The following is a 16,569-nucleotide window of genomic DNA, read 5'->3' as shown; positions in this document are numbered from 1 at the left end:
TGGTAAAATGGGGCACTTAACTGTCTCACATAGTGACAGAAATTTTAGGCTCGGTTGTGATCGAGTACTACATGCATTCTTTATCCTTCCCTTTAGGAAACTCTCTTTTGTTTGCTTTCAGAATCCAACAGGAAGGGAATTACTTAGACCATCTCCTATAGGATGGTGTTCTACCCTTCCAAACATCCCGGAGGAATTCTTGTTTGGAGTAGGGAAAGATGGGGTCTCTCCGAGAGCTTTGTATGAAGAAAAGCAGGAGGGTTCTGCACACAGCAGTCTTGGGGTTTGGGAAATGAACCCCATACTTCCTGGGGTGCAAGGGTGCTCTTTCGCAAAACTGAAGCCGCCAGTCAAGCAGAAGCAGAGATGCTGGATTAGCCCCCATTACTGAAGCAGGAAAACGGGGTTCATTTTTTTTGCTAAACTCTCCATTATGTAAAAGGGGCGCAGTGGCTAAGATGCTGAGCTTGTCAATCAGAAAGGTCGGCAGTTCGAATCCCTAGCGCCGCGTAATGGAGTGAGTTCCTGTTACTTGTCCCAGCTTCTGCCAACCTAGCAGTTTGAAAGCAGGTAAAAATGCAAGTAGAAAAATAGGCACCACCTTTGGTGGGAAGGGAACAGCTTTTCGGGTGCCTTCCGAGTTTGGTCATGCCAGCCACATGACCAGAGACCTCTTCAGATGGCGCTGTCTCTTCAGCTTTAAAACAGAGGTGAGCCCTGCCCCCTAGAGTCGAGAACGCACATATGTGCCAGGGGAACCTTTACCATTATGTAAAGGTGCAATAGAGCAGTAAAGGGAACTGAATTATTGGGAGCTCAAGTGATCCTCAATTTATATCCATTCCTTTGACGTTGCAGCATGGAAAAAAATACTTGCAACCAGTCCTTGCGTTTATGGCTATTTTAATATTCCCAGTCATGTGATCGCATCTTTCCCCAGAATGATATCTGACGGGTTTTTGTTAGCTATTTCCAGTCCAGTTTCCTAATCCTTAAGATTACAAAGAATTAAACAGAATATAGCATTTCTAAGGAAGAACCGCCTCTGATTTACCCCTTCCCCAAAAAGGTGAGCCTTCCAGATGGACTGGGACAGTTTAGAAAACAGTTTTATTTTGCTTTTGTCCAGCAGCAACAAGGGAGAAAACCCCATCAATGGATCCCATGAGATAGGAAAAAACTTTACTTTTTGCCTTGCACATCTGTACTGCTTTGAAGTTCAGAAAAGAGCCTTGGGGGTTTGCCTCTTAGGGACCAGAAAAGAGGCGGCGATTGCGAATTCTATGAATGGAAACCCACCGAGATGGACGTCCCGTTACATTTCATATAAACTGAAGCACACAAAAATTACAAGGTATTTTTATTACAATAAAAGGCACAAGTCCATGAGAAAGCGAGCTAAACGTAAATAATTCAAGGAGTCTTATGAAGATACAGCCGTTTCCCCTTCAACAAGGTTTCTTTTTGGAGGCCTTTGACAGCTAATATTATGGAGAAGGGGTGGGGGGTGTTCTCTGGCCCCCTCAACTGTAAATGTCCGTTATGGCTCCCAGCACTGCTCCTGTGGCTGATGCTGCTGCTGACACAGCAGTCGGCACCCCGGCAGCCCCTAGACAGAGAAAGAAGACAAACTATAAGGTGCCAGTCCTCGTTGACCAAACCAATCCTTGTGCAGGGCCAGGGCAGAAAACTTACCAATGGACTGCAGGGTGGCAACCACACCCCCAGCAGCCACTCCGCCTCCGTTTGCAATGGCAGAAGCAGACATCATTTTGGCGCCAAGTGAACCAATTGCAATTCCTGCGCCAGTGAAACCCGCAGCGCCAACTATGGCCGGGATGCCCACTGCTGCCACCCCTGTAGAGCAAGAAAGCAAATGGAAATGAGTGAGGTCCCTGTGTGGGCAGGAAGAGTTCTCAAACTTTCAGATATCACAGAATGATATCTGGTTTAACTGCTGCGGACAGGAAGGCCCTACAGAGAGTGATCAATTCGGCACAAGAAACCATTGGTTGCCCTCTGACACCACTGGATGACATCGCCAGGCCTCGCTGCTTTGATGGCAAACCTATGGCATGCGGAGCAGAGGTGGCACAAAGAATCCTCTCTGTGGGCACACGCCATTGCCAGTGGCTCTTCATACACACCGGCCAGCATGGGAATTGGAGTACTTGAGCTAACCCCTCTCCTACCGAGGATGGAAAAGAGCCATGCACTTCCAGCAATGCCAACATAGGGCTTTTGGTGTTCCTCCAGAAGATGGCACAAAGTTGAATTGCGCTCCCTAATCCCGCAGTGAGTCCCCCTCCTTGAGAATAATTTAGATTCCCCATCCTGGTTTCCTCCAGGTACAGGTAGTCCTTGACTTATAACCATTAGGACTAGAAATCCAGACATAAGGCAAGGCACCCATGTGATCAGACTCCAGGGGAAGTTTACATTTTTTTTGAGGCCGTTAAGCAAATAACATGGTTGTTAAACCAATGGGCCGGTCATTAAACAACCCCCCTCTTCTGAACCTGAGAAAAAAAACATTGCAAATCAGTCCCGTGACCGCAGGACACTGCAACCGGTGATGAAGGCCAGCCTATTGCCAAACTGGAGGTTTTTAAGAACAGAGTGGACAGCCATTTGTCTGGAATGGTATAGGGCTGTGATGGCAAACCTATGGCATGCGGGGCAGAGGTGGCATGCAAAATCCTCTGTGTGGACACATGCCATTGCCAGTGGCTCTTCATACATGCCGGCCAGCTGGTCTTCATGGTCTGAAACAGCACCCAAGCAGCTGTTTTCCAGGCTGTTTGGGCGGCTTTTTCTGGGCTGCTTTGGGGGCTGTTTTTTGGGGCCTGTAAAACAGCTAGAAAAGGCCAAAAACCAAGCATGCGTGCACCAGCCAGTTGGACTTCAGGTTTCCAGCGCTCCGGCGTGCGCACATGCACACATGTTCCAGTTTGGGGCCTCGGTGCTGAAAAGGTTCACCATCACTGGTATAGGGTCCCCTGCTTGTGTAGGGGGTTGGACTAGAAGACCTCCAAGGTCCTTCCAACTCTGTTCTTCTGACCATATTGGGGGAGTAGAAGCAACATTCTACCATAGCTGGAAATGTTTTATAGGCTGTAAAACTTCCATCCCAAGGCTGCCATAACCCTAAGCAGTTGTAAGTCAAGGACTAACTATACAAATACTATAATCCCAGGATTCATGACCAGCAAGGTTAACTCTTTTCCTGTTGCCAGTCTAGGAGCTTTTCCTTTTGAATAGGAAGCCCAGAATCCCCGTCCACTGTTCAAGGCTTTTGGGGGATAGAGTCCAAACTACTAGAGAACATCAGCTAATTGACTTCTCTCTTCCACCCTTCAGCCCCCCCCCTCCGTAAAAGGCAAGGACCAAGAGAGAAATCTCAAACCCTCCAGTTCCCCACAAGGAACTGCACTTACATACTGGTGGAGGAAGAAACTAGGAACTTACCCAGGCCAATTGCAGCACCAAGTATAGAATCTGGGGATAAAGAGACTTAGGTTAACAAAATGAAGATTATAGTGCACAGGAATTAAAATAAAATAAAAACACAACCCAAACAAAAGTAGTGCAATCGCAATCAAGACAAAATTGGACAACCGCTTGCTGAATTCTAGTTTCTTGACTATATTCATCCAACCACGTTTTCCAACCTCCATCATAAATGGGTCCAAAACACTGGTCATCTACCCTTGGGTGATAGCACCCTCCTGTGACCCTTAAGAGGCTGCTGGAAAGCTGCCAAGCCATCTTTCCCAGAGTGTGTCATGATACTTAGAGAGATCACACGACAACAAATGGAAGGTGGTTGGAGCCCACTCCTCAAATCTGGTGCCCAAAGTGCTAAAAGCTAAATGAAAAGCATTCAGGCACAAATAATCAGGAACACAGTTAAATTCTACACAGTAGTTTCCTACCTGCCAGTTTTGTTATTAACTCTAGCTTCATTTAATACAGTTTAGGATGTAAGGAGGTGCCTCTGCCAGTTAAAAGGGGGGGACCCATTTTATGGCTGCAAGGGCCTCCCGTAGCCCTCTGCCAACAAAAACGGAGCTCGGGGCAGGGGCATATGGCCCCCCCGGGCTTCGTTTTCACTGGCAGAGAACTCTAAAAAAACCTAAAAACAAAACCAAAGGAGAAATGTTTCCTCTTTTGCATTTGAGCATGGAAGAAGGGACAGGAAAGGAGAAAGAGGAACGACAAAGAAAAAGAAAGGAAGAGAGCAAGGAAGGAAAAATAAGGAAAGAGGGGAAGGAAGAAAGGAGAATGGAGAGGGAAGAAAAAAGAAAAGGAAGGAAGGAAGGAAGTGGGGGAGTTAGGGAGGGAGATTATAATGAGGGAGGGAGGGTCTCAGGGAAGTCCTGCCTTAGCATTTGACCACCAGAGGTGCCCCGACATGAGTGATGTCACTGGCCAAAGCAGCCATGGCCACCCCCACCCTCTGAAGTCCAACAAAATCCTGATGCTGCCCTCAATGAAATAGAGTTTGACACCCCTGCTGTAGAGGGATTTACCTAGGTTGGTTCATTTCAGGGTAATAAAAACAATGAGAAATACTATTTCCAAACGAAACCAATTGGGAAAAGGGAAAATTAAGGGGCGGGGGGGGGGGAGAGGGGAAGGCCTGAGGGAAAAGGACCTGCTTCCAGGAGTGGAAGGAAACTGCCTTGCTAGCAAGTGGGAGGCACCCAAAAGAACAAACTCACCCATGGGTATTCTTGGTCTTCCTTCCCGGCTGATGCAGAGAAAAAACCTGCAGAAAGACAAAAGGCAACTATGGTTTTCATATTTTTAAGAAGGTTGTGATCAATATTAAAAGTCAATGGATAAATGTTAATAGTGTCTACAAGAATGTATATTTGTGAATATAAATGGAAAAAATAAATTTTTTTTAAAAGAGCCCTTCCAACCCTCATCTTCCCAGGTGTTGGTGGGGCACCAGGGGTGGGGAGAAGCCCCAGGGAAGGGATGAAGTGTTTGCAGCCCCCTTTCCCACCACCGCAAAACCCCTCCCCGCCTTGCACGTGTCCCCCAACAGACTCCTTGGGCTTAGCTAAAGCAGAAAGAGCGTTAGGAGACCCTTCCTCACCCGTTAAACCAGCCCTGGCCAGCTGGTTTCTGACCCAAACATTCAAGAGCCCCCGCCCCCTCCCATCTTCCCAGGTAGGGGGAAGCCCCAGGGAGGCCTGGCAAACAGTCTTTCAAAGGTGAATTTATGCGTGACCTGACAAAAGCGCGAACATCATAAGCACGCCGACAAAACCGCGGCGCTAAAACTGCGATTTCAAAAGCGCGCCGACAACAGCGCGCCGACAGAAGCACGATTTAAGTTAAGGTAAGGTTTAGGGTTAGGTTTAGGGTTAGGTTTAGGTTTAGGGTTAGGTTTAGGATTACGTTACAGCGCGCTTCTGTCGGCGCGCTTTTGTCGGCGCGCTTTAGGGCTAATTCGTCGCTCATTCGTCGCGCGGTTTTGTCGGCACGGTTTTGTCGGCGCGCTTTTGTCAGGCGCGCTTTTGTTGTTCGCGCATTTGTGGCGTGTTCACAGCTCTGCTTCCCACCACCACAAACCCCCTCCCCTCCTTGCACCTGTCCCCTCACGCAGAATCTCCTCGGGTTTAGCCAAGGCAGAAAGAACGCTGGGAGACCCTTCCTTACTCGTTAAAGCAGCCCTGGTTCAGTTTGCTCCCACTTGGAGCTCCCGCAAGAACTTACCAGCGCTTGGAACAAGCGAGTAGCGAACGGAGAAGCGGCGCCTCCTTCCCCTCCTTTTATGGAAGAGGCGGGGGGGGGGGGACTTTCGATTCCCTACTCGCGACCGCAGGAAAACGAAAGTGAATCCAGGAAAAGGGGAGGGGGTGGAATCTTTGGGCTTCTTGGCTTCCATTCAAGCCACAACTAAACATTGGGGCTTTTTCCCCTCTTTTTTCCCCCGGAACAGAATTTAAAATGGAAAGAAAGCATTGGGGGGAGGGAGGCGGTGTGTGAGAAAGGTTTTGAAGAAGCGAGAAAGCAGGATAAGGGGAGGATAATTCGGGGGTTCCATTTCGAGTGGGGGCCGCCTTCGGAGGAAGAAACAAAAATGAGATCCAGGAAAGAAGAAATTATCGGTTTCTCAAAGCAAAATAGTTTGCATTTAGGGGCGGGGTACAGAGGCAGGTATTTTTTTTTTTACAGGGGCAGCTTGTCCGGGGTTTCACATGTTGATTCTAGAATGTGTGTGTGTGAGCCAGCTTTGCTGTGATTCTGGGAATTAAAGTCCACAAGTCTTCAAGTGGCCAAGGTTGGAGACCCATGCCTAGGAGACCTAATTTAATCAACTCTTGTGTTTGCAGACCTTATCCTTTGATATGTGGATTAGGGTTAGGTCTGGGTAACTCACTTGAGGAAGTTGGCTAATTTTAGTTGCTTAACTTAGTTTTAGCTTGACTGTTAATTATCTAGCAGGTACACTGATTCTCAGGCCATTCCGTTCATATTTTAAGGGGAAGATGGAAACAGTATAAAGAATAAAATATATTTGGATATACAAGGAAAGAGAAAGAAACGCCTAAAGAAGCCATTTCCAGTCTTCTTTTGCAGCCTACACTCTTTAACTCCTAACTATACCCACTCTCCCAAACTACAGGTCGTGGTTCCCATAAACACCCCTCGCTCATCAATCTAAAATGAGACTTTTGGAGCTTCGAAAGCTGGATGGGATAACAATTGCAGGGGTAAGCCAGCATTCATAACGTTAGAGTGTTTTCCTTATATGTTTACAATAAGTTTAAATTAAGGATTGTTTTAAGACAGCAGAGGCAGCAGTAATGCTGATATTAGAAAAGGAAAAAGTTGGGTCCTGCCCTTTGAGGGGCAAATAACAGGGGCTTTGTTATTTATTAACTAACATAGCTACTTTGTATTTTAATCTGCTTTATATTCCTTCATTTAAAGTGATGTTCACGATTTATTAGCTTTTAACATTCCTAAACTGGTAAACAAGTTGGATATCAGTTTAGGGGTCGGGCTTGTTTCTTTTGTGAACCCTAAACAACCTTTCTCTTACAATTTATTCTTGTTCAGACCACATTTTAACTTCTGGGTTCAGTTCCAAGTGGGGGGAAAGGCACTGGAAACATGGAGGCTGCTTGGAAAGATGGTTTAATGGTGGACAGGATCAAATGGCTTGAGCTCCTGAGCAGAAAAGGGGGATCACATGCTTCCAGATGTTGGGTGAAGAAGAAAAGAGAGAGCGAGATGCTGAGAGTACCTGGGTTTTATGCCCTCTCTGGCCTTTGATCTTGATCTTGTATTCTGATTGGTTGTCAGACTCCAATGAGGGCATGCAGGGGCAAACCTGTAGGCTGTGCTTTGAGTTCAAGTTTGGGAAGAATGAAATATCCTGGGAAATATTGAAAAGGCAGAATATTATATTTCCCTGGATCAGAAATGGAGAAACGTGGTTTTAGGCAGGAAGCAGACTCACTCTTAATAGCCCCCACCTTTGTCAATGGGCCATTAAAAGGCCTGAGCCAGTCTATTCTACATAGCAAAGGTCTCCCCCTTCAGCTCCAGGGTGATGGATTAAGGCATGATAATATTAGCCCTTTCACCATCTCCCCACAGGGCACCTGGGAAGAAGCAATCCTCAACCAAACTTGGACCGCCGAAAAAGAGCTTCAGTCCCACCGCGATCCAGGCCTGTTCTTTGCGCCATCCATGCATGCACACCCCATGTCTGCTGCGCTGGAAGAACATGGCAGCGAAGGTAGCGGGACTGAAGCTCTTTTTCGGTGCGTTCGAGAAGTGGAGGTCGGTACGGTAGTTATTGACACAAGAAGCGGGGAGGTTTATGTAATGGTATCTGGAAAAAACCTTGGGAGACTGGGCCAACAGGTGCTGCCAAGAGAGCAATGGTCAGAATGGCCAGAGACATAACCCAGCATAACCCACAGCTAATATCTAGATAGTAGGTGGCTCAAGGTTGGGAAAAAAAACCCTATTCTGATTGGTGCTGGCAGGATCTTAATCCTGGATTGGCAAAAATCCCACCCAGCTTGGTCAGCATGACCAATTCCAGAGGGGACTTTTGAGTGTGGACACAACTCAAGAATCTTCCAAACCTTTTGGAGATTCCGTGCCAGGATTTCCTGAATACCAACCCTGCACCTTAAGCACAACCCAACATCAATTCTGTTTCCCAGATCCCTGTCTTCTCAGTGCTACTTTCCAAAGGGGTTGCCTTTGCTGTCTTCCAACTTTCCAGTCTGGTTTTTTTTTTTATTCTTAGATTTCCCGGTGGTCTTCTATCCATGAAGTAACCAAGTCAAATCTGACTTCCCACTTTGGAAGAGCAACCAAGAGAGAGAGTGTGTGTGTGTGTGATTTCCCCAAGTTCTTGCAAGGGGTTAAAAAGAATTCTGTTCTCAGGCATCACCAATCTCGTCCTTTCCATTTCAAACAGGGTAGCCATGAATCATTAATGTGCAGCAGTTGCTCTTTTGAGATCTGAAAGATGGTTTAGAAGAGGCAGTGCGGTGACCTGGACTTCCTCTGTGGGCCTTTGTCTACAGCTCAGCCAGGGAATCTGAGAGGGCTTGATCTCCTCCCCGTCATCTAGGGACAGCACTCAGGTGAGGAACTGCCTGCAGAGTCACCTGCTTCCTGCTGACCTGGCAGGTCCGGGAGGGGAGCAGGTCTGCCCTAAACCAGGGATATCCTCTCTCTCCCTTTTCATCCCCCCCCCCCCAGATATATTGGACCTCAATGCCTGAGGCAGCAGACGGGATGAAGGTTATTTTAACAGAAGCTTGTGTTGGCTTGCAAGGAGAGTGTAACAGATTAACAGAGTTGGAAGGGACCTTGTAGGTCACCTAGTCCAACCCCAAAGGAGACCCTACACCATTTCACACAAATAACAGTCGTCTTGAAAGCCTGCAGTCTCTTCCTGAAAGCCTCCAGTGATGAAACTCCCACAACTTCCCAAGGCAACTTCTGTTCCCTTGTCCTCACTGTCAGAAAGTTCCTCCTTATTTCTAGGTTGAATCTCTCCTTGATCAGTTTCCATCCATTAATTCTTGTCTGGCCTTCAGGTGCTTTGGAGGATAGCTTGAGCCCCTCCTCTCTTTGGCAGCCTCTCAAATATTGGAAGACTGCTATCCTGTCTCCTCTGGTCCTTCTTTTCACTAGACTAGCCATGCACAGTTCCTGCAACAGTTCTTCCACGTTTTAGTCTCCAGTCCCCTAATCATCTTTGTTGCTCTTCTCTGCACTCTTTCTAGAGTCTCAACATCTTTTTTTATAGTGTGGGACCAAAACTGGACGCAGTACTCTAGGTGTGGCCTTACTAGGGCTTTATAGAGTGCTATTAGTTCCTACACATCTGCCTGATGCCACTTTCAGCAGAGTCCTGTGTTGGCTGGAAAGGAGATCCTACCCATCTGTCTGGTGCCACTTTGTGAGCTTGAGCTAGGGCATAAAGCTCTCTTCCAGGAGAGCTTTCTTATCTTGGCAACTTCCAGATATGGCAATTTCTGTTCTTAGCAACAGCCACGTCAGAGGAGTCCTTGATGCTCCCTGAGCTTGGTTGTTTTCCAGATGTTTCATTACCCAGATTAGGGAACATCATCAGTGCTAGTAAAGTGGGGTTTGCTCTCAGTTTCTGTTCTAGTGACTTGTCAGTGTTGGTGGGAGTGGTCTTGGAGGTTCTGCTGTCTCAATGGCAGTGGGTTTGGGGTCGTTTACTATTAGTTTGATTGGCAGTTTCTTGATTGAGGTATTTGCTTCTTGATTGATGGATTGATGTTAATCCTGGAGGTAATCTGTTTATCTCTGTTATTGCTGGTGTAGAAATGTTTTGTTCCCTTTTAGCATTATATATAACATTATACATTCAGCCTTATATACTGCCCCATAGCACTTTACAGCACTCTCTGGTCGGTTTACAATTAGAAGGTTTTTTTTCCCATGTTGGCCCCTACAATCTGGGTTTGCATTTTACCAATCTTGGAAGGATGGAAGGCTGAGTCAAGGATCAAACTCCTGGCTGTGGGCAGAGTTTGCCTGCAATACTGCTCTTTTACCACTGTGCCACCAAGTATGTAGATATTGCTTATGCCTATGTATCTATTGAGGGCTAATTTGTCTAGAGTGCCAAGCTTCCAGAAATACGACATTGGTGGCGCAGTGGCTAGAACACAGTATTGCATGCTGACTCTGCCCACATCCAGGAGTTTGACTTGAGTCCTGATCACCTCAAAGTTGACTCCGCCTTCCATCCTTCCGAGGTGGATAAAATGAGGACTCAGGTTGTTGGGGCAAGAGGTTGACTCTGTAAACTGCTTAGAGGGGGCTGTAAAGCACTGTGATGCGGTATATAAGTCTAAGTGCAATTGCTATTTTTGAACTTAGCTTAGTCTCGGTCAGTTTCTCATGTCAACTGGGAAATTAAATCAACCCGGTTTAAAACATTTTGGGCAGACACAGGCTCTCTGTGGGACTGCCTTTTCTTAAGAACATCTACCCGTCCTACCAGGTAAGGCGAGACGGGCACACTCTTCTGGGATCTAGGAAGCATGCCTTTTCTGTGATAGCTTCAGCCCTATGGAACTCTTTTCCCCATGAAGTTTTGGAGACCTCTCCCCTCCTAGCCTTCCGCAAAGCTGTGAAGCCCTGGCTTTACTCCCAAGTGCTGGGAGAAGACTAAAAAATGGCTTTTAGATCTATGATTTGGTGCCAGGTTTATGTTGGTTTTAAGATTTTCATCAGTTTGGTTTTATAGTTTTAATGATTTTATGTGTCTTTTGGGTTTTGATTGACCCAGAGTTGGTTGAAAGATGGGTGACTACATCATCCTTCTAGCCATTGTCTACATTCATACATTCTTGATGAATGTATTCTATTTTTCTTTATGTACACTGGGAATATAGGCACCAAAGACAAATTCCTTGTGTGTGCAATCAAACTTGGCCAATAAAGAATTCTATTCTATTCTATTCTATCCTATCCTATCCACTGCAGAATGAAGGCTTCTTCTGCATGTTTCCAACCAATATGCTTCTGAGATTTCTTTTGCCCATTGGGCCCGCAGTACTTGCTGATGTTGTCGATCCATCTTGTTTTAGGTTTCTTTCATGGACTCTTTTTTAAATGTTCTAAATCAGGGGTGTCAAACTCAAGGCCCGCGGGGTGCTTAAATCTGGAAACAGTAAAGAACTAGCCTGCGGTGCCTCTGCCAGTGAAAAAGGAGCTCGGGAGAGCTTCGTGCGGCCCTTGTGAGCTCAATTTCTCTGGCAGAGGGTCCCAGCCAAAAACGGAGTTCGGGAGTCCTGGCAGAGTGCTCCGGCCACCACAGCCACCCCCAAACCCAAGTGAAATCAAGCTGCCAATGCCCACTGCGCCCTCCCCCCCAAGATCAAACACAACCCTGATGTGGCTCTCAATGAAATCAAGTTTGACACCCCTGTGCTAAATAAACAAATTGGGGGAGTTTGATTATTTATTAAATTTATATGTCACCCATCTCAGTCTGCAAGGCTGCTCAGGAGATGCACCCATTTAGGGAAGAAGGCAGGGGTGGGATTCAGCCGGTTCAGACCAGTTTGGGTGAACCAGTAGCTCCGACGATCAGCTGAGAGCAAACAGGTTCTCTCTGATGACCAGATGGGCTCGCCTGCCCGCCCCTGCGCTATATTGACCTATATCTCCTTTGTTTGAAGCCCAGCTGATAGGCGCCACAGAGTGGATTGCTGCGCCTCAGCTGTTTTATTCACTGTAGCTGTGTCATTTTTGCATTGTGTTCAAACCCACTGGACATGCGCGGAACAAACCGGTTGTTGCCCCGGTTGAATCCTCCCACTGGAAGAAGGCCATCTTAGCAGAGTAAGCAGGACATCCCCACCCAAGTGGCCAACGGCCACCCCAAAGAAGAAACACCCCCTCTTGATTTCTCCATTTTATTGTCCACAAAAGTTTGCTCAGAGGCATAATACTGTCCCCGTGACACTGAGCGCCGCAGTGCCAGCAATGCCCCACCGAGAAACAGCAGCGCACCCCCCCCCCATACTCAGAAAAAGCACAGTGTGTTGGAAGATGGCAGCTGCTGAGTCGCTAACAGTGTTCACACACATACACACACGCACACAGCCACACAATGTTGCCCATCTCCTGGCCGAGACCAACGGGGAGAGTTTTAAATAAGAAAACTAGATCCGTGTTTCTCAACCTTGGCAACCATGGCTGGCTGGGGAAGTTGAGGAGTTAAAAGGTGTCCAGGGTGAGGAAACACTGCTCTAAATGCTTCCTATTGGCTGCAACACGCCCTCGCGAGGAGTTGGGGGTCTGATTCCCCCCCTTCTCACAATCTGGCCCTCGCCTAAAAATAGCCCCCCGAGGGGCAGCCGGATGATAAAGGCGCAGTCCTCATGCTAACATCGAAGTTTATATACATTATTCACATCCTTTGTCGCCCAGCCAGTTAAATAAACTATGTGGTTATATAGTGTTGAAGATGAGATGGGGTCAGTCTGATAAGGTGCTTATTAAAAAAATAATACTAGTCATAAAATAGAGGACAGGAGGAAGAGTGAGTGAGTCCACAGGGCTGGCACCCCAGCCTGGTTCCTTGTGTTGCCCTCAAGCCCATAGAGGGGCAGAATTCGCCCTGGATGATCATCTTCCCATCTAACGTAGTCGGGAGTTGGCCCATCGCTGCGCCCGTCCTTTGGCATCCCCATCTACAGGACCTCTGCAGGGGGAAAAGGAAGAGAAAGATCAAGAGAATCGGAGGACTAAATGCTCCAACATAGAACGGTTCTTTTTTTTTTTTTTTGTCATTCAAGGTTTTTTTATTTTTTAATACAAATTATACGGGTCTTTTCTTTAACGTCCTCTCAATTACATACTGTAGTCTTTTTTAGATTATAGTTTTGTTTTCACTTTCAGCCAAATTATTCTCTTCCATTATTTTCCATCTTTGAAGTTATTTTTTCTTAATACATAAATAATATCTTCTATTGCCCCTCCAAAGTTACACCCAATTTTCATTTCTTATTTTCTCCATTGGTATACGTATTTTGCTATAAACAGTATACGTCCTCTAATTCAATTTAAGCACAGAGCATTCCTTTCAATAAAATTTCTACCATTGACAATATACTATCATTTCGTTATTTCTTAATTAGTTACATAACAATAAGAATCTTACTACTATTCTCTTTAGCCTGCTAATGTAACTCTTCTTCCCTTTCTTCCTTTTTTAACCATTTTCTCTTGGGCTCCCAAAAGTCCCATTCTTTTCTTTTCTTTCTTCTTTTCCTTTTTCTCCCGCTTTTCCCTAACTTCTTTTTTTTCTTTCCCCTATTTTTGTAGTTATTATATCTTTTCTTCAGCGTATTTACTTGCATTATTCTAATAACTTTCCCCAGACATGGCATGGTTCTGACCCACCCAAGCTTCCCAGTATAAGACAGGACTAAATGCAGGTAGTTCTTTCAAAGAGCAGAGGTGGCGGAGTGGTTAGAGTGCAGTACTGCAGGCTACTTAAGCTGACTACTAGCTGCAGTTGGGCAGTTCGAATCTCACGGTTCACCGACAAATGCGCGCTCGACAAAAGCGCGCCGACAAAACCGCGGCAAGAAAACCGTGAGGTTGAAATCGCACCGATGAATGAACGCAGAAGCGCGCCAACAACAGCGCGCCGACAAAAGCGCACCTTCAACAAACAACTAATAACAACCTAATAACCCTAAACCTGAACCTAGCCCTTACCTTAACTCGCGCTTTTGTGGCGCGCTTTTGTCGACGCGTTGTTGTGGGCGCGTTTATGATATCGCGGTGTTCTCACCGCGGTTTTGTTGGCGTGCTTTTGTCGTGCGCGCATTTGTCGGGTCACGGAATCTCACCAGGCTCAAAGTTGACTCAGCCTTCCATTCTTCCGAGGTGGGTCAAATGAGGACCCACCCATATTGTTGGGGCAAGCGGCCGATTCTGTAAACTGCTTAGAGAAGGCTGTGAAAGCACTATGAAGTGGTATATAAGTCTAAGTGCTATTGCTATCGCTATTAAGATCATCATTGAGTACAAAAAATGATGTGGCTCAGTCAAACATTTCTTAAGTGAGTTTGCCCCATTTCACGACTTCTCTTGCCATGGTTGTTAAGTGAATCACATCGCATTTATGAAATTAGTAACATGGTCACAAAGTCCCCACTGACTTTGCTTGCAGAAGGTTGGAAAAGCAGATCGCATGATCCCAGGACACTGCGACCGTCATAAAACTGAACCAGTTGCCAAGCATCTGAATTTTGATCCCGTGACCAAGGGCATGCTGCAATGGTTGGTAAGTGTGAAAAACGGTCATAAGTATCTTTTTTCCCAGGGACGTTGTAACTTTGGACAGTCACTAAATGAACTGTTGTAAGTCGAGGACTACCTGTACATGACTCATGATCACAATGGAGCGCAAACTTTTCGTTGCCAAGTGGGGCAGTTGTTAAGTGACTTTGCCAGTTGCAAAGTTTGATGATTTGTGAACTATAGGGATGCTGTCATTGTCCGTGGCATGACAAAACCACGAAGCCCTTATCCGCGGAGACATAAGCGCGTCGCTAAAGCCGCAACGTCATCACCGCCGCGACAACAGAGCAGCAACAGAAGGGCGGTTTAAAACGGCGCCACGGCAGAAAGCCGATTTCCATTAAGGTAAGGGTTAGGATTAGGTTTAGGGGTTTGTTTTAGGGTTTGTTTTAGGGTTATGTTTAGGGTACTGAGTGCTTGGGAATGCGCGGATTTGCCCTCCGCGATTATGTCATCGCGGTAGGGTCGCGTTTTTCCTTAGCACTTTGAACGGCGCGAATTAGTCTTCGCGCTTATGTCTCCGCGGATAAGGGCTTCGCGGATTAGTGGTGGAACCGTCATCGTCTTATAAGTTAGGCTCCAGCAGTCTGTGGATCGAGAACTACCAGAAGTAAAGGCAGGATTTTGAAGAGGCAGAGGAACTAGCGATCAAATTGCCAACATACACTGGATCATGGAGAAAGCTAGGGAGTTCCAGAAAAACATCTACTTCTGCTTCATTGACTATGCTAAAGCTTTTGATCGTGTGGATCACAACAAATTGCGGCAAGTTCTTAAAGAGATGGGAGTACCAAACCATCTTATTTGTCTCTTGAGAAACCTGTATGCGGGTCAAGAAGCAACAGTGAGAACTGGACACGGAACCACTGATTGGTTCATAAATGGGGAAAGGAATCCAGCAAGGCTGTACACTGTTGCCCTGCCTATTTAATTTATATGCAGAGCACATCATGAGAAAGGCGGGACTAAACGAATCAAAAGTTGGAATTAAGATTGCTGGGAGCAATATCAACAACCTCAGATATGCAGAGGCAGAAAGTGAAGAGGAACCAAAGAGCCTCTTGATGCGGGTGAAGGAGGAGAGTGCAAACGCTGGCTTGAAACTCAACATTAAGAAAACTAAGATCATGGCATCCAGTCCTCTCAATTCCTGGCAAATAGATTGGGAAGAAATGAAGGTAGTGACAGATTTTATTTTCCTGGGCTCCAAGATCACTGCAGATGGGGACTGCAGCCAAGAAATTAAGAGACTTGTTCCTGGGGAGGAAAGCTATGGCAAATCTGGACAGCATGATAAAAAGCAGAGACATCACCCTGCCAATACAAGTGCGTATAGTCAAGGATATGGTTTTCCCAGTTGCAATGGATGGCTGTGAAAGTTGGACCATAAGAAAGGCTGAGGGCCAAAGAATGGAGGCCTTTGAACTCTGGTGCTGGAGAAGACTCCTGCGAGTCCCTTGGACTGCAAGGCGATCAAACCGGTCAGTCCTGGAGGAGATCAACCCTGACTGCTCTTTAGAAGGCCAGATCCTGAAGATGAAACTCAAATACTTTGGCCACCTAATGAGAAGGAAGGACTCCCTGGAGAAGAGCCTGATGCTGGGAAAGATTGAGGGCAAAAGAAGAAGGGGACAACAGAGAATGAGGTGGCTGCACGGAGTCACGGAAGCAGTCGGCATGAGCTTAAATGGACTCTGGGGGATGGTAGAGGACAAGAAGGCCTGGAGAAATGTCATCCATGGGGTTGCGATGGGTCGGACATGACTTCGCAACCAACAACTTTATTCTAGCTGGGCAACTGAACCACAGAATATCAAACTAAGGAAGTCCACCTTGCAATTCTTCCCAGCTGAATTCTTTCTTGTTTCACACAGAATCCTGTGAAGACTGAAGACTCTACTATCTGCACCTACAATACACAGCCAGTCTTTGACTGACAATCCTTCATTTAGTGGCCAGCCAAGTTACAATGGTGCTGGGGAAAAAAAATGGTCCCAGCACTGATGACTGTTGCAGCATTCCCACGGTCACATGACCAAAATTCAGGTGCTTAGCAACTGGCATGGATTTACGACAGTTGCAGCACGCTGGGGTCACATGATCATTTGCGACCTTCCCAGCCATCTTGCTACAAGCAAAGTCAATGAGAAAGCCGGATTCACTTAAGGACAGTGTGATTCATTGAACAACTGCTTAGAATTTGGTAAGAAAAGGTTG

At 46.5% G+C, this 16,569-nt stretch overlaps 2 protein-coding genes and 1 long non-coding RNA gene across 6 annotated transcripts in view; 1 reads left to right on the top strand and 2 right to left on the bottom strand.

The window, feature by feature from the left end:
* Nucleotides 1-1,343: 1,343 nt before the first annotated feature.
* Nucleotides 1,344-5,696, bottom strand: LOC116515405 (interferon alpha-inducible protein 27-like protein 2). The gene is made up of 5 exons (XM_032227413.1): nucleotides 5,674-5,696; nucleotides 4,725-4,771; nucleotides 3,469-3,498; nucleotides 1,696-1,857; nucleotides 1,344-1,609 (listed from the first exon to the last, which is right to left on the bottom strand). The coding sequence occupies exons 2-5, from the start codon at nucleotides 4,726-4,728 to the stop codon at nucleotides 1,524-1,526; spliced, it is 282 nt and encodes a 93-aa protein (XP_032083304.1). The 5' UTR covers nucleotides 4,729-4,771; nucleotides 5,674-5,696; the 3' UTR covers nucleotides 1,344-1,523.
* A 477-nt stretch (nucleotides 5,697-6,173) lies between these two features.
* LOC116515406 overlaps nucleotides 6,174-16,569 on the top strand; it is a 90,247-nt gene continuing 79,851 nt past the window's right edge. For both annotated transcript variants that reach the window (XR_004256246.1, XR_004256245.1), the window contains exon 1: nucleotides 6,174-6,731. This is a non-coding gene — a long non-coding RNA (uncharacterized LOC116515406). The remainder of the gene's footprint in view (nucleotides 6,732-16,569) is intronic.
* MAP7D1 (MAP7 domain containing 1) overlaps nucleotides 11,938-16,569 on the bottom strand; it is a 102,397-nt gene continuing 97,765 nt past the window's right edge. For all 3 annotated transcript variants that reach the window (XM_032227411.1, XM_032227410.1, XM_032227412.1), the window contains one exon: nucleotides 11,938-12,742. In XM_032227411.1, coding sequence (XP_032083302.1) covers nucleotides 12,732-12,742 — 11 coding nt within the window. In that variant the 3' untranslated portion in view covers nucleotides 11,938-12,731. The remainder of the gene's footprint in view (nucleotides 12,743-16,569) is intronic.

Source organism: Thamnophis elegans, chromosome 12 (genome assembly GCF_009769535.1).
Source record: "Thamnophis elegans isolate rThaEle1 chromosome 12, rThaEle1.pri, whole genome shotgun sequence".
Lineage (NCBI taxonomy): Eukaryota > Metazoa > Chordata > Lepidosauria > Squamata > Colubridae > Thamnophis > Thamnophis elegans.
This window is presented reverse-complemented; position numbering and strand designations above follow the sequence as displayed.